General features: G+C 37.5%; 2 protein-coding genes across 11 annotated transcripts; both read left to right on the top strand.

Annotated features, from left to right (window-relative positions):
• The first annotated feature begins 974 nt into the window (after positions 1-974).
• On the top strand, positions 975-23,333 carry ppfibp1b (PPFIA binding protein 1b). 10 transcript variants are annotated; one of them, XM_056765513.1, is made up of 30 exons: positions 975-1,105; positions 6,564-6,652; positions 7,275-7,480; positions 8,079-8,165; positions 8,432-8,545; positions 8,668-8,799; positions 10,498-10,590; positions 10,753-10,845; positions 12,857-12,941; positions 13,289-13,333; positions 13,977-14,038; positions 14,145-14,229; positions 14,533-14,672; positions 15,265-15,356; positions 15,845-15,904; positions 16,466-16,526; positions 17,200-17,232; positions 17,350-17,521; positions 17,920-17,952; positions 19,091-19,232; positions 19,390-19,521; positions 19,778-19,928; positions 20,104-20,215; positions 20,373-20,461; positions 20,987-21,109; positions 21,205-21,330; positions 21,688-21,876; positions 21,968-22,135; positions 22,225-22,290; positions 22,386-23,333. In XM_056765513.1, exons 2-30 carry the CDS (start codon positions 6,589-6,591, stop codon positions 22,470-22,472), a joined length of 3,042 nt encoding a protein of 1,013 aa, XP_056621491.1. In that variant the 5' UTR covers positions 975-1,105; positions 6,564-6,588; the 3' UTR covers positions 22,473-23,333. The 10 variants fall into 10 exon arrangements, with proteins under 10 accessions (XP_056621491.1, XP_056621488.1, XP_056621497.1 ...); XM_056765510.1 differs by having other exon boundaries at positions 19,727-19,928; XM_056765519.1 differs by lacking the exon at positions 10,753-10,845.
• Positions 23,334-24,157: 824 nt separating this feature from the next.
• On the top strand, positions 24,158-27,442 carry endouc (endonuclease, polyU-specific C). The gene is made up of 8 exons (XM_056765520.1): positions 24,158-24,306; positions 24,892-24,939; positions 25,021-25,120; positions 25,206-25,317; positions 25,912-26,033; positions 26,370-26,482; positions 26,596-26,740; positions 26,836-27,442. The coding sequence occupies exons 1-8, from the start codon at positions 24,296-24,298 to the stop codon at positions 27,094-27,096; spliced, it is 912 nt and encodes a 303-aa protein (XP_056621498.1). The 5' UTR covers positions 24,158-24,295; the 3' UTR covers positions 27,097-27,442.
• The last annotated feature ends 329 nt before the right edge of the window (positions 27,443-27,771 follow it).

Raw genomic sequence — 27,771 nt, 5'->3', positions numbered from 1 at the left:
TGATTTCTTTTAAATAAAGCACAAATGAAGGCGTATGTACAGCTAAGATACTGAAAAGCATATCAGTTAAGCGACAAAAGTGGGAACCGAATATTGTTCAGTCTGGCCACCTAAGGACATGTGTGTTCTTCTAAATCTGATCATTGTTGACTAATCACATTAAAATAATTGGATTTTGCACAAGTTTAGGCATGAAGCAAAAGTTCTAAACAAGAAAAGAGGGTACTTATGTCAGGCTCCATATTATGTGTAGAGAAACAAACGTATTAAGTCATCATCCAGCAGGCTCCATGTGGTCTGTACTTCATGTACAATGAACAATTGTGTTCTGCTTTTCTCACAATAGACACAAAGCCAAAATGTTTCTGTTTGGGCAAATTGCATTTGGCGTTTTCTAACAGCTGGTGACAGCAACTGACAGTTTTGACCAAGAAATACCTTTGGTGGGTACAGAGACCATATTGGAAACAATATACAATTTTTGCTTTTCATAACAAATGCCACAATCAGCTGACTAAAATTTAATCATTTCAAAATTCCTAGTGTTTATTGGGTCTTATTATAGAGAACATCCCACCAATATACAGAACCTGAGCATACCTTTCATTAAAACCAATAAAATTCTCAAATTCCCATTATAACTATTAAATCCATTAGAATATCTGATGTTTATTAAACAGGTCAATAAACATCTCTTATTCTATATTTGGCGCCACCACGCGCACACGCGCGCTCACACACACACACACACACACAATCCCGACAAATGCGAGGATTTACAAAACCTACTATGGCCGAGGTCCTCGTATGAATATTTATGACATGACAGTGACGTTTCTTTGACTCCAATTTAAATATTAATTAGGGATCCCTGTAACTTTCCAATTGCGAAGGACTACCTCATGAATATTAGTCAGTGAGCCCAAACCATAGTAATATTCCCTGCCAGTGACGTCTCACATTCCCACTTTCATTGTCGACATGGCGCAGGCGAGGTGGGAGCAGAAACTACGGAAAGAGCAAACCTCCTAAAGAAAATTAAAAGACAAGAAAACAGCTGCCCACGTATTTGATCTTTAATACTTCACACGCGGATCCATATTTGGTAAGAAATTGCAACCGACACGCGGGCAGAAATGTCGATTTATATACTTTTCCAGTTGGATTTACTTGGCTTCCTAAACTTGTTTGAGTGGGAAGCAACTCGCGTGTTACTTTGTTTCTGCAACGTAGTTTTTGACGTTGGTTACAAGAAGCAAATCTCAAGTGTGTAGGAAAAGTTAGTTTCGTGCGGAGTTGTGAACTCTTGAGGTTGTGATTTAACAAGTACTAATCCATTCACATTTACGTAGCCTAAGGGATGGGATATATTACAACAGCAGTTGCGCACAAAGAATATATATCGTGATACTTTAAAATCTTGATCACTAGTGTAATATTGAGAAGTTGAATTAAAATATGAAAATGATGTGTGTTTTGAGGGTTTTAATGTGTGCTTTTGAGACAGTTGAAGCACAGCTGTGTTTGTGGTGTAGTGATTCACACATTCCACGTAGCCACGCAAGAACATGAACAAGAGCCGCACTGAGTTCCATGAGTGTGACTTTATTTTGCGCTTTACCTGTGATTTGCTCTGATTTGGAAAATGTTACAGATGTACACACAAGTACACGCTTATTTACCATCACAACCATTACAGGAATTATTGTGGATTAAAGTGTTATTATGTAAATGAATTGTATTGATTTTAACTAATGGTCTCTGCTGTGATCTATTGGTGGGATGTTATCTGCTGGATGTGAACCAATAAAACACTATTAAATCCTACTGCAATATGGCCCAAAACACATTGCATACAGAAATTTTGTAATGGTTTTAATGGTGTACAGCTGGTTGTTCACAATAGTATTTGTAATGGAATCCATTAGAAATTCAATCGTTTTTTCAGCAGGGTTGTCATTGTTACTGCTTTGATCATTTAAATCCCATGATAGTCACGCATCCATGAGTTTGCAAATAGCAATGTTTGTCCAGTCAAAGACTCAGTTGAAAGAGGTCTTAAACATACTTTGCTAGGGATTGTTGATTCGTCCTTAAAACAAGCAAAAAGTGCACGTGGACCTGTTTCTGTACTTGTACCTAAGCAGTGTGGAATTGTTTTATTTTTGCTGTCAGCTATAGATAGAGTATGAAACAACCCTTAATAAAAGCCGCCCTTCTGTCTTCCATGTGGTTACGTGATACATTACATTTTTCATTGGCACTTTGGATAGTGCAGGGATGTTTCACAGGGCTGTACAGTGCGACATCACATGTGCTACGAAAAAAAAGGTCTGTGCTAAGAATCGATGAAATAGTGTACGCACGCGATAAAGATTTGAACAAGCATAATACAGAGCCGCCTGTTTGTGTGAAGTACGTGTGACGTGTGATGCTTGTTCGCGATTAAAACTTGTTTTCCAGGCTGCATTTAGTCAGCCCTATGATCTGCGCGATGTGGGAAAACATGGAAGGAAACACGCAAGCGGAATTCTACTATTTAAGTATGTCCTCTGTTTGTCCTGCGTGTTTATGAGTGAATGAGTTTCACAGTTTAAAATGTTACAAGCGTGACAGTAGTGGATTTGTCTGTATCTCAATGTACGAGGACATAAACGCATGAACTTCATCTACAGTTGATTTTTATTTTATTTTACGAAGGTTTCACTCCCTGCGTTCCATTCAGAAGTGATCATCTCTATGCCCAACTGGGTTCGAAGAGTAAAGTTCTTAATGTGTAAACTTGAGTCTAGAGGGAATAACGCAATTGAATCTCTGTTTAAAATTCACTTGGATTTGGAGCGATGTTTTGTGTGGTGTCCCCTTCCCGAAGAGCCCTTCAGAGGGAGATATATCCCGTTTTGGAACGCATCGACTGTTTGAGTGAAGCTGCCTGAAACACACACTGTGCATCTTCATGACGACCCGCTAAAATAAAAAAAATCATAATTGATGTTGATGATGAACAAAATAATTTACTTGTATTAAATTTATGTACTGTAATAAACATTATAGTATACTTTAACATTTACTATAGTAAGATTAAAAAATACTATAGTACACAAGGACTCCACTATAGTGTAATACTTATTATATTATAGTTAATATAGTATACTACAGTTTTTTTATGGACAAATGTATTTACTATTGTATAAAAAAACATTGAAAATACAGAACTCGGAACAATTAAAAAGTAAAAAAGGATTTTTGGATTTTTTTAATTATATGGCTCTAATTTACTTATCTGTATGTAACATTAACGTTCTTTTTCATTTACCTGACTATTTATGTGATGAACCGCACTTTTTATACTTGTGCTAGCACTTTTTGGCCTGTGCTACAAAACTTTAAACCTCTGTAGCACCGGTGCTATATGCAAAAAAAGTGAACGTGCAGCTTTGAGTCAGATCACTGCCATATGGAAAGGCCGTTTTAATGTTTTGCATATGGCAATTAATATTTGTTGTTTGTATCTGATGTTTGAGTAAACTTTGCTTAGTGATGCCTAATATAGCTACAAATATGTCTACGAGCGTGGAATTATTGACACTATTTCAGTGTTTGAAACAAGAAAAACTATTTTGCCGTTCCATCCGGTTTCTATTTCTGATGTGTCTAGGAGGCTGATGGAACCACGGCCGTCTCTCCTCCCACATGCAAAGACAGAACTGAGGCTTGTGCACATCTGTGGTCTTTACTGCTTGTATGGATCAAACAAACATTTCTTGTAACTCTCCTTTTGGCTTAAACAGAGCCATTTTTTCCTCCACGTGAACGCTTTTAATGTGTTTAGTATCTACAGACATTGTATAAATTACTCACCCACACAATTAAATTGTTTAAACAATGTGTGCTATAAAAATATATCTCTTATTATGGAAAAAGCACATACAGTATAAATAAAATATGATTATAATACAAGGGTGGTTTGGGCATGTACAATGGTTTGTGTATGTATTTTCTTCAACTCCCTCAAATTCCTCAGTATGTAAATATGGGCATCTTTAAGTACCATCTTATCATCCTATACCATCACAACTCTTATCTTTCATGTTTTGGAGCTAATGCGTAAATCCTTTCTGTGGCCTTATAGAGCCAAAAGTTAAAAACACTACAAACTTGACATGTTACTAACTTAGATTTGTTTTGGTAAATAATTAGAGCTGATGATTTTAAATATTCATGATATTTTTGTATCTATAAGATGAACCTGTGCTGAAGAATCCATTTAAAATGTCTTTGCGAGCACAGTTTTCTTATAACATACTTCAACTATAGTGCATTAACTTGAGGCAAGTTTGCTGGCTTTCAAGGCTTGCCTGACGAAAATGGTTTTATTTCTGTTGAAATGTATGACCCGAAGGCTGCTATGTTTCCCCAGTATGTGCCAGCAGAGGTTTTTCTGTCAGTCAGTCAGAGCGCTCCAGAAAGGCACAATACAGCTCAGACTGTGCGGATTGGAGGAAGTTCACACACGTTTTGCCCTCAAGTGCCTGCACTGATGGATATAAGGGCCATTAGGATGTTTTTGTGTTGGGATGCTTTCATGTCGTGAGCCTGTTTTGCTATATAGTATTAAGGCCAGAAAAACACAGACTAATATTTACATTTAAAGCAACAGACAACCAAGTGTCTCATTTTTGGGTTGAATGTATTGTGTTGAGTAGATTGTTGCGAATTTGATATGTGGGTCTGTTAGCAACAACCTACAATTTTAGGTAAATGTGTGTTTTTGTTCCACTAAATCCAATTGTTGCCATGATTTCTACTAGGATTTAAATGAAGTATTGTTGAAACTAAAAGCAAACTCTCCTAAAAAAAGGAGAGACTTCTCTGTAAAGACTTTCCTTTGTCTGTGGTTTATTGTTATGATCAAACATTTTGATGGTTGACAGCATACTGTTTGCACACGTGGATAAACACTCTTGATACTCCCCATGTTAATCGCTCTGAATACAAAATGCTGAATTTATTACTCTGTTTGACTTCATATTATTCGTAGAGGTAGCATGAGGTTCAAAAAGCATGTGTTATCGCTTGTCGCAGGCTGGGAGCCATGAGAGGAAATTCCAGCCATGCAAAAATCTGCAATGCAAAGCAACCTGCACTTAGCTTGAGTTTAATGTTTGTGGTTAAGTCATAACAAATGTATGGCACAGAGGGAGAAGAACTACATTCAGTTCTTGGTTGCGTCGTTGTGAACACTAAACCATTTTATCATAGATTAAAATAATTATTTAGAAATGACTGTAGGACAAAATGCAACAAATCTGAGGGTTTGTGTTTAGCAGTGTGAACATACAAAGTCCTGTTTGGAAAACACAGCTGGACATAACAGTGTCTATTCAATGGCTTAGTTGGTTATTTGTGTACAGTTACATACATTAAAGAGCGTTTTTCTATTTTTAAAACCAATGAAATTATTACCTAACCAGGTATTGTTGAAGCCGTAATATTATTTTGAGCAATATGCAGACATTTTTTTTCTGATATTTGTTCCCAACTATACTATCCACTTATTTCTATACACTATAGCCTTACCCCTCTTTTTGGATCTGTTCTGGCTTTGTCCTGTTATTTTAGTGCATTACAGCACGGAACATTATCTATATCAGAACATGACAGGGTATGTCTTCACCTTCTTCTTTTGAACCGTAAACTGAGAAATGCTGCGTCGTTGTGTTCTCTGGCAAGGAGCCAAAAGGGTCTAACAATGTGTCCCCGCTAGTTCCCCACACAAAGTGCCCAGTGTCCCCACCAAAAGCACCATCCCCGTGCCAATAATTGAAATAAATGACTCAGTTATTCTTTAAAATCAGTGGCTGATGGGTTGGCTCTTGAGTGCGTAACCCAGGAAACGGTGGACTGCTGAGAAAAGACCAACCTTTCACTCAAAGGATGTTCTCTGTTTTCTTGAACTACTGCCGTAATTCAGCAAGCAGGGATGTCCTGTTGTGGGTGGGTAGATGTGAAGATTAGCCGGAAGTTTCTAACTCCAGTTCCACCTGAAAATGGTTGTGTATCCATCCATGTATTACGGGTTAATATATGTAGTATAACAAGCTGCACAATAGTGTCTCTGTGGGATACTTTAACTACATGCTAGTCTTGCTGGAGACTACCAGACAAAAACTATACATTAGAAATGCATGACAACATTGTCTACTAAGTTTGTACGGGACTACTTTGCAGTACAACTGAATATGACTGGTTTGGTTCCCAATCAAAAATAATGTTTTTTAATATGTTACTTAGCCGTTTTTTATTGAGTTATGGCTTAAATCAAAACAAATTGATATTAATTGGAATGCACAATTAAAAAACATGAATTTTAAATACATTTTAAAACGGAGTAGTCTCATTTTGGATCCAAACTCTTCATATGTACTTTTAGCATTAATAACATCTGGTTACTGTTATATTTGTTGTTCAAGTCCGCAACAAGGTTTTATATTTACTGAATGTATTTTGCATGAAATTTAGTGAATTAATGCTTTTGCCTCATGTGTCTATTTGTTTTGCAGGATTAACAGAACAGATCAGAACAAGATGATGTCTGATGCGAGCGACATGTTGGCGGCTGCCTTGGAGCAAATGGACGGCATCATAGCAGGTACAAATGTGTTTATTATGACTAATGCAGGATTTTCTCTTATACAGCAGTGCTTTTTTTGTACTAGTGACACGTTCTGTCCTATTCATGTTAGTTTTCCATCCCTCCCAAAACATGTTTTATTCACTTAACGCTTATAAGGTTTTCTGCAAAGAAACCATATTACAAGGCTTGGATTGGACAGGAGAGATATTACAGTGGTTTCAACATGAACTGATGATTTTCATCACTGGTATAATAGAACGCTGACATTTCAAAGTCTGAGTCGGCTGTCCGATCACATGATTTCCTGAGGTTACCGTAATTAAAGCATTTACTCCGACTTACTTTTGAGTTGTAATTGTACTGCCCCAAGCACATGCATGCTAGCCTATATTGCAGTATTTCATAACTGTGTCTCTTGTTTGAAGAAAGATCCATTCATAGATTACAATAAATCCATTGAGAATCCATGAAGCCAGATCCTCGCTTATACTTTATACTTGCAGGGATGTATAGATTTCTTTTAGTTGTAAGTTGTGCATATTGAGTGTAAAAAGGCAGACAGTTATTTAATCATCCAATTAGTTTATACCAACATACTACAAATCCCCGTCTGCCTTTATTTATTTTTGGTCTTTAGGCTCCAAGGCTCTGGATTACTCCAATGGCATGTTTGATTGTCAGTCCCCGACATCGCCCTTCATGAGCAGCTTGCGAGCCCTGAACTTACTGGAGGACCTGAGGGGCGTCCTGGAGCTCATGGACGCTGAGGAGAGAGAGAGTCTGCGTTGCCAGATCCCCGACTCTACCGCTGACAGTCTGGTGGAGTGGCTGCAGGGTCACCTGGTATGTACCCGATATTCTCTGGAATTTATGATCTGCAGAAATGAACCTATTTTCTTTTGCAGAACAAACTTGGTAACCAAACAACATTGCCCTGTTGACTTCCATTGTATGGCCAAAAAAACACTGAGACATTTCTTCTTCTTTTGTGATCCACTGAATAAAGAGAGTTTTAAATGACATGAGGGTGAATGAAGGATGACAGAACGTTTATTTATGGCTGTACTATCCCTTTAAGGAGAGTAGCTTGTCTAACCTTTGTTAAAATTGCTGGTTGATGTTTGCCAGTTTGCCATTCATGTTATACTCTAAGGTGAAGAGACATAGATATAATTTTCTGACGTCAGAGTAAACATTGTTACCGCTGTGTGTCTAGAGACTCATTGGATGGCCACCAAGGGAAAGTCTACTCATAATACCATATTTAGTCTGTTTCCGCAGAGTATTATGTTAGTTGGATTACAATAGCCTGAATCTCAAGGAACCCTGTTGTAAGAAACCCAGTAGCTGTAAACTTCAATTTTTATGACACCCTTTAAAATGGACATTGATGATGAATATAATGATAAATTACTTAATTATTTGTGTTTTCTTCCAACAGTCAAATGGACACATTTCAATTACCGGAGATGTTTACCAGGACAGACTAAATCGTCTTGAAAGTGACAAAGAATCCCTTGTGCTTCAGGTAACTATTCTAAATACATGCATGCATATAATAAACAGGTTAGACAGTAAATATTGTAATATTATATATTAATTCACATTTTGGAAAGCTTTCCTGTAGCTCCGATGGCAAAGCATGGTACAATAAACACAACACTCAAGGATTTAATTTCTAGTAAATGCACGTACTCAAAGAATAAAATGTCCAGTTTAAGAACTTTTAATTTATTCTAAATAGCATAAGATACATTTTCCTGCCAAATGCTTTAATGTAATATTTGTTTCCAGGTGAGTGTTTTGACAGATCAGGTGGATGCACAGGGGGAAAAGATAAGAGATCTAGACGTGTGTCTTGAAGAACACCGAGAAAAACTAAACGGCACCGAAGAAATGTTACAACAGGTGGGTTTTAAATGACCTCGCAATAGTCCATTTTTATATCGTGCCTTCACCCTATTGTCCAATAAAATGCTACCCTTTAACCATTTGCAAACTTGACATGCATGATAATACTTGTTTCTCAGGAGCTCTTGTGCAGATCATCTTTGGAGACTCAAAAGCTGGAGCTCATGGCAGAGGTTTCCAGCCTGAAACTCAAGCTTGCTGGTATGGAGAAGGAGAGACTTGAGTTTGACGAAAGGTTCGGGGATAGTGAGGTAAGGAACACGCCCAACCGTACATTCTGAATCAAGAGAGAGAGATTACTCGTGCTTCCCCGCTATTGTATAAGAAGTCATTGGCTGATTTGTGATTCCACCAACGGTGCACAGAACGCTTTTGTTGTCCATGGTTTGACATACTGCAGTTTGATAGAATGATGAATGTTTTGAATAGTGATTTGGCAACATAGTCAACCTTTTGTTTCAGTGAAAGGCTAAAGATTTGTGTTGAACAATGTGCTCTTGCTTATCCACCTAATACGTCATGTTGTGGTACAGATGTCCGTTATAGTGCATTGGGATTTTGGGCTTCTGTTTTCTGCTGTTTGGGGTGAATGCAAACACAAAACCAGCCTTCTCCAGATACCTCTGGGTTTCCTTTCCTAAAATTGTTGAGTGGCCTCTGTTCTCTTTGAGAGTGGTCATTACCAGGGAGTACTGGATCCCACGATGGATACGCAGGCGTAGGGATGAAGCAAACCTTAAATTGTCTTAGTGGGACGGAGTTGGGATTCCAGAGGCTTTGGTTCATGTGAAATACACATCTGGCAACTATGGAGAGCAGTGCTTTGTATGAAAACCTGGTGATGTCTTTCACTTTTCTGTACCTGTGTGCATGTCACCGTAATTGGTGGATTTTATTCCTCCTACGCCAGTGTTGTTTCTCTCACATGCCCTTGGAATTCTATTTCCCCTTGTTTCTAAGAATCTTTTCTGAGTAAAGATAACATTTGTGTATTGTTTGAAGGTATGTTTGGTCTAGAATGGCCAACACACATTTCCAAGATAAAAATGGTTTGGGCTGTTTCCTGTGTTATTTTGCTGCCACATAATTTACTGGGTCAGCAAGACTTCCCACAATGTCCCGTTTTTACCCTGTGAAGACTGCGATTGTGATATGTAATTGTACAGCTATCAGTACTGCTGTATTCTGAATGTAAATACTGGATGTAAAATGGCAGGTTGTTCTTAACCTTCCCACTGCCTTTTTTAAGCATTCACCGGGTGTTTACAACTGGAGGTTGTTCTGCTGTTTATTGAATCATTAATCTATGTCTGAATGCTTGACATCCTGAAAGAGCACAGCACTGAGTTTTGCCTGCTGAATTGCATTCACTTAAATAGATGCTTTTTGTTCCTTAAATTATTTTCAAGGATTACTTGCTTCACCTGTATGGTAATTCAGGCATGTAACGCATGGGAAAATATTTTTCTTTGTAGTTTTATGAGGCTTAATATCATTTGCAGGAATTTATAAGTCACTGAAAATCTATTTTCTTGGTTCATTGGAGGTTGAGATGGATCTCAACATATCGGAACCTAAGCATGTTCAAAGTGATTTGTTTAGCTTTCCTGTAGCTCAGTGGTTAACAACGGAAAGTTGTGAGTTCGATCCCAGGGGATTGCAAATACCTATGTAAAATATAAAGGATAAAACAATGTCTTGCCAAATGCATATGTGTAAATGTAAAATGAAAATCAATTGCAACAAGCAATTCAATTGAAATAAATAAATATATAATTAAACAAGTAAATCAACGGACCTTAAATGTTATATTCCGTAAAAACAAGATTACAGTTTAGTTTGACAATAATAAATGAATGTGGTTAATAATAAATCATTAACAAGTCATTGTTGCTAAATTGTTGACGCACTTAGATTGGCAATTCAACTTTTTTTCTTGTTTTGTTTAGGGTTTGATTTTAGAGATCAATGACTTGAGATACCGCCTGTCTGAGATGGAGAATGAACGGTTACAGTATGAAAAGAAATTGAAATCCACTAAGGTATGTAACTAGTTTTGTGATAGCGCGACATGAATAATTCGTTTTCTCCTCTGTTCTTGTTTCTCTTTACCATTGCTCAACTCTTGCATATCTCTGTCACCTTATTATCTTTAAGTGTCTTCTATTTTTCATTTCCTCCTTGGCTAACCTCTCTTCCGCTAGTCGCTAATGGCTAAACTCTCCAGCCTGAAACTCAAAATGGGCCAGATGCAGTATGAAAAACAGAGGAAGGAACAAAAAATCCTGGCACTCAAGGTCGGCATACTGCAGGGTACCTGCTTATGGCTGTGATCCTAAACCATTTTATTTTAATATTTATTTTTGCATTTTCGTGTTGGTTTTTGGCACATTTTTAAGTTAAGTTGGTTAAAGATCACATATACACTTTCTTTTACTTTACTTTATTTGTCCTTGAAAGGCAATTTGGTTTGTAGTAATTTGCACACATCAAGACAACAGTTCATATACATTACATCACAACACAACAACATGACATAATTTATGACAAAGAATTTGAAAACCTAATAACGGATGGAATAAATGGAATCTGTTTGACTTATATACAGGCATTTTGAATCTATGACCCGAAGGCAACAATTGTAGTTTGTTGAACAGTGTATGAGTAACATCTGAAAGGACTGACTGGCCCTTTTTAATCATCCTATCTCCGTAAAGTAATATTTATGGTTAACAACTTCTACCTGCTGCCCTGTTGTGACAAATTGGCAAAGCAGGTCGAGAGCACTACTCACGGAAATCAATAATAATCTTCTTAGTTTTTGGTGCATTTATATTTTAAAAGAGAGGCATCACATCATTGAGTTAAAAAAATGATAGAAGTAAAAATACAGCAGGCTTTTAAAGACTTTGAAAAAACGTATCAAACGATTTGACTGATCAAAACACCAACAGACACAGACAGATGTATACACACATACAGTACTCGGAGTCAGATACTACTTTTTTAGTTTTTTGAGCATTTTTCTATATTTGTTTTGTATTATTATTCCCTACCGTATATAAATTGTTTCCCAAATCTTTTTAATTACTTCTCATACTTTATGGTTTATAAAACGGCATCCAATATTTATTTTTACTTCAATTGTGTTCATTGTAGTGGAAATAAACATAGAATAAAAAATCAAGTTGCTGCAAATCTTTTTTTTCTGATTCTTTGATTAGAAAAAAGTTTATAAGACTTTCATTGGACGTACGCGTCTGGCCTGAAGTTCGGTCTGTGTCTGGTTATCGGTGTGGCTAGTCCCTAATAATTTAACTATTTATGTTTTCATTCATTTATATTATTATTTTATTCAATAAAATATTTTTAGAATTTTATTGTATGAGATTTTTTTTTAAATATGCAATTTGTTGAATGGGTTGTGTAGATATGTTTAAGTTTAGCCAAGGAACGGTTCTTCTACTGGTAATCGAAAATAATACTCGCAAGACATACTTTTAACTTGCTAGCAAATGTCATTTAATTGTTATTTCTTTTGCTTGTTATGAGAAATAATCTATAGGGACGTGTAGGCTACTGGAAGTTAATTTTGGGCCACAAAAGCAAGCATGTGCATAAACGTTTTTTTATGTTGTTGTCGTGAAACTGTCTATAAAGTTGGTTAAAAGCAGAATGATCAAAATTTGTTGATTGGTTACGACAAAAATAAAAAAATATTGTGAACTATGCAATGAAATTCAAACATTTTTACCATGGTTTTAGTTTCCACACAATTCTCCATTAAGAGTCTTGCATGTCTCTGTCATTGGTTGCTTCAGTTTGACCCATAGCTCCGCACAACATTACAGGCCCCATTTTCATCATTTATAGGACAGACAGAGGCACCAGTGTAAGATCTCGCCATGTTTATTTGACCACAGCTATGCTTTAGTGTCAGCCTGTACCTTGTGTTTAAGCTGAAAGGGCTACATTTTACCCCGCAATATAACGCAGAAGATGCTATTTCTGTTGCTACATCCTACTGTAGTTAAGTGTTAGACCACACACATCAAAAAAACTAGTTGGCATGTCTGCGTTTTCCCTTTTTCTTAGTGAAACACTTCTTTCCTACTCCTCAGTGATCTTTTCTTGAAAGTGACCATTGATTTGTGTCTAAAAATATCTCTTATTTAGCATGTTTCATCTGCCATGGTAGTGGTTGCATAACATGATGATATTGTAAGGATCTTGCCCTGTTCATTGTGGTTATGGCCCATAAGAGGTCATAAAATACAGATCTAACAAGAGATTTTGACTTATGTTCAGGATGAGCTGGTTACATTGAGAAGGCAGCTGGATGAGACGGGGTCCAGATCCCCGACGCCTGCAGGCCTAGACGGCACAGAGAGAGGTGGGATATGTTGTCACTGTTATTCACACTTATTTACAGAATTGGCCGTCCCAGCATGCCCTTTACAGATTTAGTTTTCTCTTGTCATTGTGGTGGACCTTGTGTTGCTGTAATAACTTAGCTGGGATAAAAAACATAATCACTTTTTTGATTCTGTATTTGGATTCTGCTTGTTTGTTGTTATTAGTTTTGGGTGTTTGGTTTGGGTTTTTGTTTAGTTTTGATTATTTAGGCTTTTTGTTTGCATGTCTTTTGCTATGCAACGGTTTATGTACAGTATGCTGATTTACTGGTCCAAGTCATTCAATAACACGAGACGTTCAATATCATTGCTCTGTCTTAAACAGTTTTCCATACTGAAGAAACGTTTAAAAAGAGGCTCAAAGAGAAACGTAAGGGGACCTCACGTCTACCCTCTACCCTTACATCCTTTTTTCATCTTTATACTATTTGTGTCCTCGTAGTCCTGTTTCCTATGCATGCATGCTTGGGCATGATTTTCATCAAGCTTGCTTATCTACAACACGAAAACAGAATACATTCTAGTATTAATAGATTTAAAACATAAATTAAGTCTTGAACAGTGAGAGAAGGAAAAACATACTGATGCTGGTACATATTAACTGTGATAAGTGTCAGATTGTGGTAGCCGACTGTCATGTCACATTCACACATTTGACTGCGTGTTCATTGCCTGTCCCCTCGTACTGTAACACCTCCTGTTCCCCATGCTAGTTTTTTCACCTCCTCCTTCCCTTCCTCCATTATTAGCAACATTGCATTGCTCCGTAACTGTTCTACCCATATTCCCTCACAGACTGGACGTCCACTCTTATCTGTGGCTGTATACACTCGTGTTTGAAACCCAACATACTCTTCCTCACTGCCATTGTGTAGATTTCTCTCGTTTGTCACAGAAGGTCACTTTCACATTTCACACGAACGCGCCTACGCGTTTATGTTATGATGCTAAATGTCAAGAGTTTGCCCTTTAGGGTGATATGGTCTTTAGTTCACTGAACCTGTGCCTTGCAGATATGGAGGTACAGAAGATGAAGAGAGCGATGGAGTCGTTGATGGCGGCAAATGAGGAGAAGGTAGTTTTAGGTCACGAGTTTCCTTTTTTCTGATTCTTTTTTGACATAAGAACCTGTAAAAGAACCCGACATTGCGTGTTTTGATGGCTTTTGGTACTTTGTCTAGGATCGAAAGATTGAAGAACTACGACAGTCGCTTTTGAGGTACAAGAAAGTGCAGGAGATGGTGATGTCTGCACAAGGACGAAAAGGTGATATATTTAGCATTCATTTATGACATTTTTTTTAATGCATTATTATTAGTATATACAATAATTTGCATAATTTTTTTAAACCATCTCACTAAATCAGTTAAAAATTATGTCATCCACCCCCTCACTTGAGTTTGTCGTTTTAATTTATTTAATTCAGGATGAAATGTGAGCTTAACACATTTTCACAAGATTCTCCCAATTAGTTAATCACACAAAGTGCCGTTGATAAGCGACAGGCTGTATTTGTGCATGCGACATTTGACTGAGCTTATGATCGAATCTCCTGCGGTTTTTCATCAGATAAGGTCAGAGAAGGAGACAGTGATGGAAGCAATAGCGACAGCTCCCTGTCCATGTCCACCGCCCTCTCCGTTTCCATGGACACTGAGAAGTCGGTGCTCGATTGCACAGAAGAAGTGATCGGGAGGGGACAGGATGAGGTGTGGCTCTTTTCAGACCAGCAACGTTTATATAATCTCCCCTTGATGCTTCAGCCCAGTAAAAAGAAACGTTGCAGTACAGATAGAATGTCAACCTTCGGCCTGTGCTTTGATGCTCCAAGACAAGTGAATCACTTGTTACGAAGTGACAGAATGTCTTTTGGCATAACTGTTCAGATATGTCATAGTTTAGCATGTTTAACCAAGCAACCTTTCTTTCCCCAAATTGTTATCAACCCCTTCTGAATAACTGCACTTCTAAATAAGTTGTTAGAATTAATGTTTAAAGAAACAAAAAAATTAGGAAGAGTTGTTCCTGGTTTTTATGGGGGTAACCTAATACAATGCATGCTCGCTGATACCTGCTCTTTGGGAATTACCCACTTAAGTTTGGTGTCTATGTAAAGCTTACATAGACGTCTCAGCCAAATATTGTCCTATATCCCAACAGACCATACAGCAATGGAAAGTTTGACCCTTGTTGCCTGGTATTGTGGCCCAGGGTTGCAAAAAAACGCTGGTTTACAGAATTTAGGAAAATCTTCACATTTTAACACTGCTGTGGATTTTCTGCCTTATTTTTATTACATAGATGTCTACATTTGTCAGTACACTTCAAGTGCCATCCCTCAGTGTATCAACCTCCGACAGCGGTCCAGTCCTGGAACAAATACAGTCAACAAGGTACAGTATTGTGCGACTCAAATGGAGTGTGCAGAAGTGTCTTTTTCGTTTTTTGTGAAACCTCGGACATTTCACACATTCCAAAATGATTCTTAGCATTTAAATGGTTAGGATGTAATTTGGCTATTGTCACGAACTGATCCGCCAAAACCTTTAGAGCTATCTATATTAGCATCTCGAGAGCCACCTCCTCCTTTCTTGTTTTATGTTTGCATCCTAAGTCCTTCCATCCTCTTAGTTTTTCAAACGCCTGATGTGTTTTTTCCTGTGACATCACAATTTTACAATATGTTTCTGCCTTAGCTTTTATATGATCTAGTATAAGTAATGCATCCATTTCCTTTCCTTAATTTTGCACGTCTGTTTCCTTTCTTATTCTACTGTGTATAATGTTTGAAACTGCATGTCAGTCTGACTTGTACCCCACTGCCTACCCATCATGCTTTGCCACCACCTTTGCATCCCAATTGTGTGTTTGTCCTTTGTAGTGATAAGGGGTGTGAGGAGCCAAATCAATCACAGGAGACCCTGTTACATGAGAGTCCCGAGTGAGTATGTGTCTCTGATGGCACACGGTTACAAAAATGGCACGTTTTAAAGGGATACTTCACCCAAAAAAGAAAATTCTGTCATCATTTACTCACCTTCGAGTTGTTCCAAATCTGTAAAAATGTCTTTGTTCTGTGAACACAGAGAAAGATATTTGGAAGATAGCCAAGTTTAACCAGACAGATCTTGCCTCCCATTGACTCCCATAGAAGGAGAAATTACTTTATCAATTTTTTGAAGAATGCTAATGAGGTAGGCCAAGAATGGTTTGCTTTAAGCATTCTTCCAAATATCTCACTGTGTTCATCAGAACAAATAAATTAATACAGATTTGGAACAACTCGAAGGTGAGGAAATGATGACAGATTTTTCTTTTGTTGGTGAAATAAACCTTTAAAACACCATTTTTGGGGTTAGCAAAATGCCTGTCTATGGTCTATGTCTATGAATGTCATAGTGTGTGTCAAACAGTGTTAACTTAGTGCTGTGATATCTAGAAGTCATATACTGTTTATGGATGTTTAGATGCTATTATTGTAACTTGTCTTCTTATGTTTTAGAAATTCAGAGGTCACAAAGTCTGGGAGTCTGAACAATCTGGATGGAAGAGCAAGTGAAAAGGTACATTTTTGTTGTCATGTTGAAGTGATAGTTCAGCCAAAAATGAGAATTCTGTCATCATGCCCTTATTTACAGTACAGTAGCAGGACAGGAAATGAAGTGGGTGAGAGAGAGTGTGAGATCAGGAAACGACAACAGGCCGGGACTCGAACTCGGGTCGCCCGGAACGCAACAGCGCCATGTGTCGAGTACTAAACACAAGGCCATCGGCTCCCACACCTCAAATCATTTCAAACCTGTACGACTTTCTTTTTTCCGCATAACACAAAATAAATTGTTTGAACAAAGTTTGTAACCGAACAGCACCGGCACCCATTCACTTCTATGGACGCAAAAAGCAATGCAGATGATTTGGTGCCGATTATATACATTCTTCAAAAAAATATTTTCTTTTGTGTTCTGCGGCACTAAGAAAGTCATATGGTTTTGAAATGATGAGGGGGTGAGAAAGTGACGACAGATTTTTCACAGATTATTTTCCTACTCTTGATTCAGTGATTGATATCATGAGAGTTGTGATTTCCAAGACAGTTAAAAGTCTATTAAAAATTAAAGAAATGTAGCATTTACTATTGTATTCATTTTATATATATTGGATAATTTTATATTATATTAAACTTTGGTAATGTAAAGTGAGAATGCAACATCATTTCTATTTTATACTTTATTGTAGAGACCATTGGCAGTGGATCAGAGACCAGCAGAGGTAATTTCCATCCTTTTTATTTCTCATAAAACAGAATAACAGAATACCAACAATTTTACACACATGCCTGAAATTATTGAAGGAGAAACAAAAATGATGTAATGTTTTCTGTTTCAGAGCAAGGCATTACATGAGTTCAATGAGAACACAACTCTACCACCCAAATCCCCGACAACAAATCGCACTGGCGAGGACGACAGCTTTGGCACCAGGAAGGCCAGATCGTCCTTCGGACGGGGCTTCTTCAAGATCAAAGGAGGAAAGAGGACCGCGAGTGCCCCTAATTTGGGTGAGACTTTCTTATTTGGATCTTTAACCTCTTGCTCAGCGGTTGAAGTCTGACTGTTACCAATAAAAGCTCCTATTTCCTAAAGAACTGTCCGTCATGTTTGTGTGTCCAGTACCAGACAAAAGTTAGGACACAGACTCATTCTTGATTATTTGTTGTTTCTCTTTTACAACAGCATAATAAGAAAAGTAAATTACAATTTGACGTTAAAACTATGAAGTAAAAAATGGTTGGAAAGTATTCAGTGAGCAAAAGATAAGAAACGGCTTGTAGTCACTGAAGTCAGGTTTGTCTAACTTTTGACTGGTTTCTTAACTGTATGTTTGTGACGTTAACCTTTGCACTTTGTTTCCTTTCCGTACTCTGGTGATGGCACATGTGCATTGTTTTGTGTGAAGATCGAGGCCGGAGTGCAAGCGCTCCAATGCTAGGTACAGTACAGACATCCATTTACAGGCTAGACCTGCTGTATGGCCTCTCTGGAAGAAAGATAAAGGAACAACTGGATGTGTCCTTAAACCTCTCTGAACCTCTCTTTGTGTGTGTTTCTTATACCTGTTAAAGATGAAAGTCCTCCTCACTGCGTTTATTTTTGCTTCAAACCTTGCTATAAAACCTTCTTTTATCCTTTTTGATTTAGTCTTGTTTTGCCTGAAAGCAAGCATCTTAGTCCCAGCAAGAAAAAAATAAATCATAGTTTTTACAGTTGTCATTTCTCTACGGCACAGGGAGCATTTACATTAAATTTTTTCATTTAGCAGGAACTTTTTGTCAGTGAGCTATTACAATAATTGTCTATCAAACGCAATATAAAATGTATTTATGGTTCTTTTCTACAATAAATAGCTAATAATAGTTTCAACTTTATCGCATGTCATGACCATATTCTCCCAGTACTTAAATGTTTTTGGTCTTCATTTACGCCCCACATTGTGCTGTTCAAACACTGAGATGTTATAAAGGAATAGTAAAAATTCTGTCAATATTTACACTCTCCTCTTCAAACCTGTTTCAAACAACAAATGTTGGTTGACTTCCAATAGTTTTGTGTCCACACAATTGAAATCAATGGGGACCAACGGTTTCTGATTACCAACATTTTTCAAAATATCTTCTTTTGAGTTTTGCAGAAGAAAGAAAATCACACAGGTTTAAAATGACAACATGGTGAGTAAATGATAACAGAAGGTGAACTATTCCCGGAGGTCTGTCGTGTTAACTTGCATGTCTGCGTGTGGCTTTGTTTCGGCGCCCACAATTCCACCCTGAAAATAAACTATCCAGTTGTTCTTTAGTCCAGACGAGAAGTCATCCGCAATTTTGAACCGTGATGCAAATTCCAGTAGGTCTAGGAAGACCTTTTTAGGATCGTATATGTTATGAACTTCCTGTTCTTGTTGTTTTACCGCTCTGCTCTCCAGCTGAATCCCTGCCATGTTTTTCCGTCTTTCCCATAATCCTCAGTTTATTTAACGCTCTGTTAACGCTCTGGGATTGCATGGTATTGTGGGTAATGCAGTTTGCTGAGGTGACTTTCTTTTCTTGTGTTTCATGTGTTTGGTTGCGCAGCTGAGACGGAGCGGGACGGCACAGAACATCTGGATTTGGCAGGCATGCCGCAGAGGTCAGCTGACAGCGACAGCACGCACACACTTCCCATTTCCCCTGAGGGAAAGAAAAAGTCGAAAGGAATCAAAGCACTCTTTGGAAAGTGAGTATGAAGGGAAAAAGCATTAAAGCTGCATTTTAGAACATGTTTTGGTTCTTGCTACTGATTTAAACTTTTGGTAAAAAAAACTTTTTTTATCAAAGTTGGAATCCATAACTTTGTTTGAAACATAAAATCAAGTTAAGTTTCAATTTGATAGGCTCAAAAGAAGTCAATCAACCTCATTTAACCTGGACGATAACCTATCAGAGAGCGAGTTTAAACGGGGAGGAGTCAGAGCCACAGCTGGGCCCAGGCTCGGCTGGTCACGTGAACTCCAGAACACCAACAGGTCAGTATTCACGAAGACACAAGATGTACTCCTGCCAGAGGCTCTTTTTGATGTGAAAAGGTCCACATGTGCCCAACTTTCTGCATAATACAATCTAAATAACAAATGGTGAATAACTTCATCACTTTCGTGATTAAAAACCAAGTCCATTAACCAAAATGCTGAGTAATAAAGACTTATTAGAACTGGATACTTTCCATTTCAGTTGTTCCACTGGGGTAAGGAATGATTCTAGAGATGGATTCATGTTTTCCAGCGAGCTGGATGCTCCGTTTGCACGCTGGTCTCGAGAGCAGGTGTGTGATTGGATGCAAGAACAGGGCTTGGGGTTGTACGTAGGTTTGGCCAGGCAGTGGATCTCCTCCGGCCAGACTCTCCTACAGGCTTCCCAACAGGATCTGGAAAAAGTGAGTTCTTTGTAGGTGAAATCGTCCCATGATGAGTGCCTAGAACCAGTGCACGCACTTGGCTTACTATATTAGCTCTTATCCTTGATGGGGATTTAGATGCTGAATCCTTTTGTAGTGCTCTGTTAGTAGCTGTACATGCTATTGAAGACTGTGATCTGCCTTCGATTTGCAGGAGCTGGGGATCAAACACCCTCTTCACAGGAAGAAACTCCAGCTGGCATTACAGGCTCTGGGCTCAGAGGAGGATGACAACAAAGGCAAACTCGACTACCACTGGGTGACAAGTGAGCAAGGGTTGTTAATTTGTTTGCTGTTTCGTGATGGAGTACGTTGATCGCGGTTTAAACGCGTCCAGGCCAAACACATCAGATTGAAACATTTCGTAAGGATTGATCTGTACTTTGCGACTGACCAGGTCATTACCTTTTTTCTGTGTTTTAGGGTGGCTTGATGATATTGGCCTTCCGCAGTACAAGACTCAGTTTGATGAGGGCCGTGTGGATGGACGAATGCTTCATTATATGACAGTGGTGAGTTTTTTCTGTTGTTGCATATGTAGCTGTAGATAAAAAGGAATGAGACCATTTCAAATTGATTTTCAGTTATTCAGAATGTACTGTGTTTAGGTACATTTTTTGTTTAATTCTGTGAACTACTAGCAGTATTTCTCCCTAATTTCATATAAAAATATTATTTCTATTTGCATTTATTTGCAGAAAATGAAAATTGGAGAAACAAGTCCAAATAACAGAAAATATGCTGCATATCTCAAATACTGCAAAGAAAACAAGTTCATGTAAAAAAATGTGTGATGTCGATTTTTAGGACAGTTTTCATGTATAAGACTGATGCTGTCATTCTTATACATTGCTGTTAGATGACTTTTTTCTCTCCTGAGGTTTGATCTTGTTGAATTTAAGAGGTACTGGACTGGAAATGGACTTTTGAAATTATTTTTCTTTTTGGATAAAGCTATTTTATGTTGTTGAATTCGCCATGCTTGTATGTCGTTCATATTTTCATCAACTGTTCTTTCTTTTGCCCACGCTAAATAGGATGACCTGTTATCTCTGAAAGTTGGCAGTGTTTTGCATCATCTCAGTATTAAGAGAGCCATCCAGGTGTTACGTCTTAATAACTATGACCCTAATTGTCTGCGCCGACGACCTTCGGATGAGGTAAGCGGGTACAGGAAAATAAACCTGTAATCTCTGCTGATGAACCGTTTAATTGATATTTACAGCTTTAATCCTTGCGCTCGCTGTGATTTCAGAACAACATCAGTCCCGCTGAGATCTCTCAATGGACCAACCACCGTGTGATGGAGTGGCTGCGCTCTGTAGATCTGGCCGAGTATGCGCCCAACCTGAGGGGAAGTGGAGTTCACGGCGGTCTGATGGTAAGAACAGATTTGTATTGATTTGGTCCGTTGGTTATGTAGTTTAAAAGTTACATGAAAAGTCATGAAAAGAACCATGGTTAAACTTCAGTAAAAACACATTAATTTTAATCTTACCACAACCATCATTGTGTTACTACATCATTTTAGTAAATCTGTTATTACAAATGGCAATCAATCTGACAAAAAACATGGTTACTACCACATTTACTGTAATAAAACCGTGGTTCATTTACATAAGGGTTGATGTGGGCCTAAAGGTTGTTGTTTTAAAACCCAAGTTTTACTTTATTGGAATGTTCTCTGTTCGAGTACGAAAAAAATCTCAAGTGGAGAATGTTTTGTTCTTCGACTCAGGTGCTGGAACCTCGTTTCAACGTGGAGACAATGGCTCTGCTGCTTAATATTCCCCCTAATAAAACTCTTTTGCGGAGACATCTGGGCACCCACTTTAACCTGCTTGTGGGTTCAGAGGCCCATCATCTCAAACAAGAGTGTCTAGAGAACCCAGACTACACCTTACTTACTGCCACAGCTAAAGTGAAGGTATCATACAAAACATCTCCAAACTTAAAACATCTAGTGTAGATTGAGATGTATTATTATATTGATTAATTTGGTATCTTTTTTTATTTAGCCACATAAGCTTGGATTTGGGGGATTTGGGAGAAAGAAGAAGCAAGAGGACAATGAAGAGTACGTCTGTCCCATGGATGTGGAGATGCCCAAAGGAAGCAGCTTTCAGAAGGGCTACAGGAGCATGGAGCTCCAGATTTACGACGATGATCTGGATCGACTTGACCAGGTGGAGCTTTGAAGATTTCTGATGCATGTCATGAAGATGCCAGGATGCTATATACATTTTAGTAACGATTCTTTGTTTGCTTTGGCCAGATGGAGGACTCTGAAGGAACAGTGAGGCAGATCGGCGCTTTCTCTGAGGGCATCAATAATTTAACGGTAATGCGCAGATGTATAACTCATCTGACTTGGTTGTTGTATGTACAGTATAGATTTCTTGATATTTAAATTTGTGTCTCGTGTCTTGTGCTCAGAGCATGCTGAAGGAGGATGAGTTCTTTAAGGAGATATCCATGTCTTTTCCCAATGCCAGCTTAAGGGACGATGACTCCAATGTGTGAGGACACAGCAGGGGTAACCTCAACCCGCTCCTCACCACCAGTACTGCTGCTTTATCGAAAATGACTTCTTCATTGCCAACATCTCCGCCACACCTATCTCTGAGACTGCCAAATACATCAATCAGAACCACTTACATGTTACATTTGATTGACCTTGCATTTCTGAACATTTATAATTGATGCGTCTGAATATATGTGCCACAGTTTTTAAATTGTTATTGGATGTAGATGTTTTGAAGACATGTGATATGATTTCTAATGAAAATGAATAGCGGTCCTACTGTAGTTTGCCGGTCATTTGAGATGTGTGTTATTTATCATCAACAAGCCTAAATCTTAAAGTTGTTCGTCCCAGTATTTTTAATGGCAACAGCACAATGACACTTTCTGTCAAAATCAAATATATTTTATTGAATAATGGTGGTAAAATATTTTAAAGTGAAAATGTAATGTTCTACGTGCAGTCTCAAATGTATAATGGCAGCGTTTCGTTTGGTTGATCAAGCCAGTACCCTCCTTGATAATGTATATGCCTCATGCATTTGCATGCAAAACTCTGTACAAAGTATTTTAAATCCAATTTGTAAAGGTTTGCATTTGCATGTTATTTATATCAAATAGAAAACATATTAGCAACATACGGTGCATTATTTTAATAAAAGTTCCTTGTGACATTACTTAAAAGATGGGAATAATAATATTCTTTATTGAAATGCTATTATGAAGCATGGATCTTTTTGCAATATTATGTGCACAAAATTTGTAAACATCGAGTGCCACTCATAACCATTTCAGAGTTACATGTTTCTACTTAATTGACTTTTACTTATTTTTGAGAGAATAAAATACTGAAAACAAACAGGCCGTCTTTGTGCTGAGATTACCATGCAAAAAATACCACCTGTGTGATATGACGGATCTTTTCAGACCGAAAGCTTCGATCTTGATAACTAGGAAAATAGCGCCATCTGCCGAGCAGTCCGTATTCAGTTGCTTGGAACTTAAGTGAAGTCCACATTGTTTTCTTCTTTTAAAATATGATTATAAATTATTCGGCAACAATTAAATTATTTACGGTTAGTGTTAACTCTATTATGCAGCCTTTTAAGCTTTACATTGATCATTGGCTTTCAGTTCACAATAGTATTACAAACAGGAGAAAAGATTAATTCCCCGTTTCAATGACTACTGTCTGTTTGTTTCCGCCAGGGGGCGCATGAGGGCCCAACAAGGCCTTTATTTAAATCTTTTATAAAGCCTTTGCGCATAAATGTACAATCATTATGACACTTTTATTTAAATGATTGTTTCACGAGGTATAAATAGAACACCGCCACAGCAATTATATTGAATTAATAAATAAACCCATACGATGGTATCACAAAAGCTTATGATTGGTCAATCGTCAACACCGCAAAGAAAAGAAACTCTCACCTCATGCCAAGTTAGCTCTGTATAGTTGTTGAGTGTCGATTCAGAAGCGGTCTCGACTGTATTTTACACATCTATGCTGACATCGAGAATAATTCTTAAATAAAAAAATATACTGTAAAAACTAGAAACAGCTGAATTGTTTAGTTTTGTCATGTGAGTCTTCTTCCGGGCCACTAAACCCCGCCCATTTTAGTACTGTCTCATATTCTTTCTATATGCGTAGTCTGTTCCTCTGTTTAAAAAAAATCACATGAATACAATTATTTGGGAGTATTGAGACGTCAAAACATCCCCAGGGGCGCTTCACTGGGCGTGCTCAAGTAAAACAAGTCTAGCAAAAGAGGAGAAAGTGCAAAAATAACTGGAGTTGCTCTCTGCATCGAGAAACCATGGACATGGGGTATGTGAAACATTTGTTTAATGTGTTTTGCTTGTACACTTTTGCTTATTTAGAGAGCATTTGGCCTATTGCTATTTAACAACATTTAAGTTTAAAATGTAGATTTCATGTTTTTTCACTTTTTCTTGTTTGGGGATCTGCAAGTCACAGAAGTACAAAAATGCTTTTGCACTTTGCTGCAGAAATACAGTGCATTGAACTGTATTATGTTGCATCTTTCTTTAAGTGCCACCAGCTGAGTTTAACTGTATAGAGTAATACTGTATAGTTAAAAGTAATATTAAAACTTTCCTATGGCTCAGTGGTAAGAGCATTGCGTTAACAAGGTTGTGGGTTCGATCCCAGGGGATTGCAAATACCTATGTAAAATGTATAGGGTAAAGCAATGTAAGTCGCTTTGGATAAAAGCGTCTGCCTAATGCCTAAATGTAAAACGATGTTAGAAATTCCGTTATGCCATAGGCTATTGTTTTAACGTTGTGAATTAACTGCTTAAGTGTTTAACATTGCATCATATTGGTGTTTTTAAGTTAAATTTAGTTTATATCAAGGTTTCAATTTATTATTTATTTTTCTTAATTTTAGATGCGTCATTGTGCTACTGGCACTGTTCACCTTTAGTGATGCTGCAAGGTAAATTCTATTGCAAAGTTACCCATACATTTCTTTTTCACCTTAAAAAATAATAATTGAAAAAAATGGGTCCATTTTCAGTCAAACTGTCAACCAGGAACTTTCCGATATTTTCAATGAGCTTTGGAAACTGGATGTGAATCGAATGGAAGCAGGGTCCGACTACAACATCTCACTACAGGTATTTTCTCACCTCAACATTAAGCTCAGACACACCCTTGATTTTTAACACATGTGACCTCTAAACTTCTTGAATGTTTTTTCAGGGCAAAGCCGGTTATATAGCCCAGGGGAGTCGAAGTGCTGTAGATCATGCTTCATCCCCGCTGTTTTCTCTTGTTGATGAGACTAAACTGAGCTCCATCACAACTTATGCACGTATGTGTTCTTCTTTCTGTGTGTGTGTTTTTCTTTCTCTGTGTGTGTGTGTGGAAAAACATGTTGTAACCCCCTCTGATCACATTCTGCACAGTTTGTACAAAAGCTTATTTATTTGTGGTGCCGTGCTGTAACATGCCTTTGTCAGAGACATGTCAAGATCTTTTATGTAATTGTGTTTTGAAAAAAGAAAGCCAGGATTTCCAATTGCCGTTTCTTCTTGCATTCAGTCCTAAATTCATTTCAGCCCCACCCTTTTTATTTTGGAAGGGAAACCGCTTGTAGTTTGTTTACTTGGTTAAACATTGTAGCAGAATTTTTTTTACAATATTAACTTTAATGTTCACCAAAAATGAATTTCTTTCGTTTGCTCAAGAGCCTGACAAGAGGGTGAGTGTAAGATGACGAAAAAAATATTTGGGGGTGAACTATCACTTTAACATTACATTATGTTTTAATCACATTACTTGTATTGCAGTATATGGATGTGTTTAAATGAAGTACTTGAACGGAAACATAAAATTGTTTTATGAAAGTTTTATCCTCTATGTTGTTAAATGATGTTTTGACCAAAAAAAAATCTTTTGTCAAAAGGCTTCATGAAGCTCCTGGATAACTATGAGAGGTCCACTGGTGTGGCTGAGAAGGTGACCGCTGATGAAGTGACAGAAAATAATTCTTTTCTGGATGCTATCTTAGAGACCGAAGTCATGAAGGTAGAAATTCATCACCATCTGGACTCTCTATAACACAAATTATACAGTATTTTACCACAGAAGTGTACAACAAGTTGAAGAAGTTCATTCAAAATAGAAAGTAAAATGGAGTATTACGCAACATTTTCCTTTGTGTTGGTGGATTAATTTTAAAGACAAAGACGTTAATCTTTTATTTGTGTTGCTTGCGCAATTTTGTGGATGTCTGACTCACCCTGTTCCTGAAAGCTTTATATCATGTCAAAGGAAAGAAATGGATAAATACAGCTCAGGCTTATGATCATTCTGGGTTCATTAATTCAAACCTTAAAGTCTGTGTTATGATGTTTTATTCAGCGTGCGCACCGGTATCTTATTAATAAAGGGAAATCCCGCTCAAGTCTGAGGCAGTTTAAGAGTCAGTTGTACTACATGTGGTTCCGTCTCTACCACAGAGACAGGAATGGAGGGTAAGCAATATACAAACATATTCTGCACACCCCAGAAACTGTTATAAATTGTGAATTAGTTTAAGTGGACTACTCTACTCTACCACTCTAATAAAAAAAAAATGTCTCCCAAGGGAGGACTCCAGTGGATTTGAGCATGTGTTTGTTGGAGAAACCAAGTTCGGCCGCGAAATCGTGGGTCTCCACAACTGGGTCCAGTTTTACATGCAGGAGAAGCAAGACCTCCTTGATTACAAGGGTTACAAATCCACCCATCTGGTATGATATTACCCAAACAATGTATTAAGTTTAAGAATTTGACTCTTATATGTGCAGGCTTTGCTAAATATCTGTTTTTTTTTTATTTCATGCAGCCTGATGAGGATGATCATGTCTTGAATGTGCAGTTCAGCTGGCATGGTCTGATCAAGCCAGTGGCCAGTGCTTTTGTTGGCGTGAGCCCTGAGTTTGAGATGGCCATCTTTTCCATCCTGTTCCTCTCATCCACTGAGAAGACAACCACAGCTGTGGTTAATCTGGACGAGTATCAGCTGGAGATGGTGGTGCATAGACACGGTCGCTCTATTGGGACCGCCTATCCAAAACTGCTGAGCAGCAACAACAGACACATGTAGATTCTGTACCCCTACAGGAAACATTTCTCAGTATACTGTTTTTTTATTAGCTTTTATAGGTGTATTTTAGTCTTTAGACAAATTGGGACAACGTTTTAATGTTTTACTTTATGCCAACTTGCTAATATTTTAAGAAAATGCACTCATTTAACACAACTGCTTTCAAAATGTTTTACACGTAAGATTTACAAAAGTATCTAGTCAAATCTGAATTTTTGGGAAGAATTGCATTTCATGTATTGTCATTTTTTACCTTTTTTAATTCCTTCATATTTTGAGGAAGATTTGTATCCAGTTGCTGGCCATAAAATATAAAACTTTTGCATTAAAGGGATTTTTTTATCGACTTGTGTGATTCATTATTTGGGTGGGTGACAAATAGTAGTGATAGTAGACAAAAAATAGTGATTTTTTCTCATCTATACCACCTATTCATATGGGTTTGAAGGTAGTACTGAATTTTTGGTCGACATAGTAACAATTTATTTTATTATATATATATATGTTATATTAATTAAATAATATAATTAAAATGTATTATATAGCCTAACTACACATATTCTGTTAATATGAAACAAGTACTTTTGTGTATTTTGTATTGTGGCATGATCTATGTGAGTTTCTAAAAAACATTTTTACAAGTTGGTTTGATTAGATTTTAGATTAAAAGTTGCG

This window comes from Triplophysa dalaica, chromosome 14 (assembly GCF_015846415.1).
Source record: "Triplophysa dalaica isolate WHDGS20190420 chromosome 14, ASM1584641v1, whole genome shotgun sequence".
Lineage (NCBI taxonomy): Eukaryota > Metazoa > Chordata > Actinopteri > Cypriniformes > Nemacheilidae > Triplophysa > Triplophysa dalaica.
This window is presented reverse-complemented; position numbering and strand designations above follow the sequence as displayed.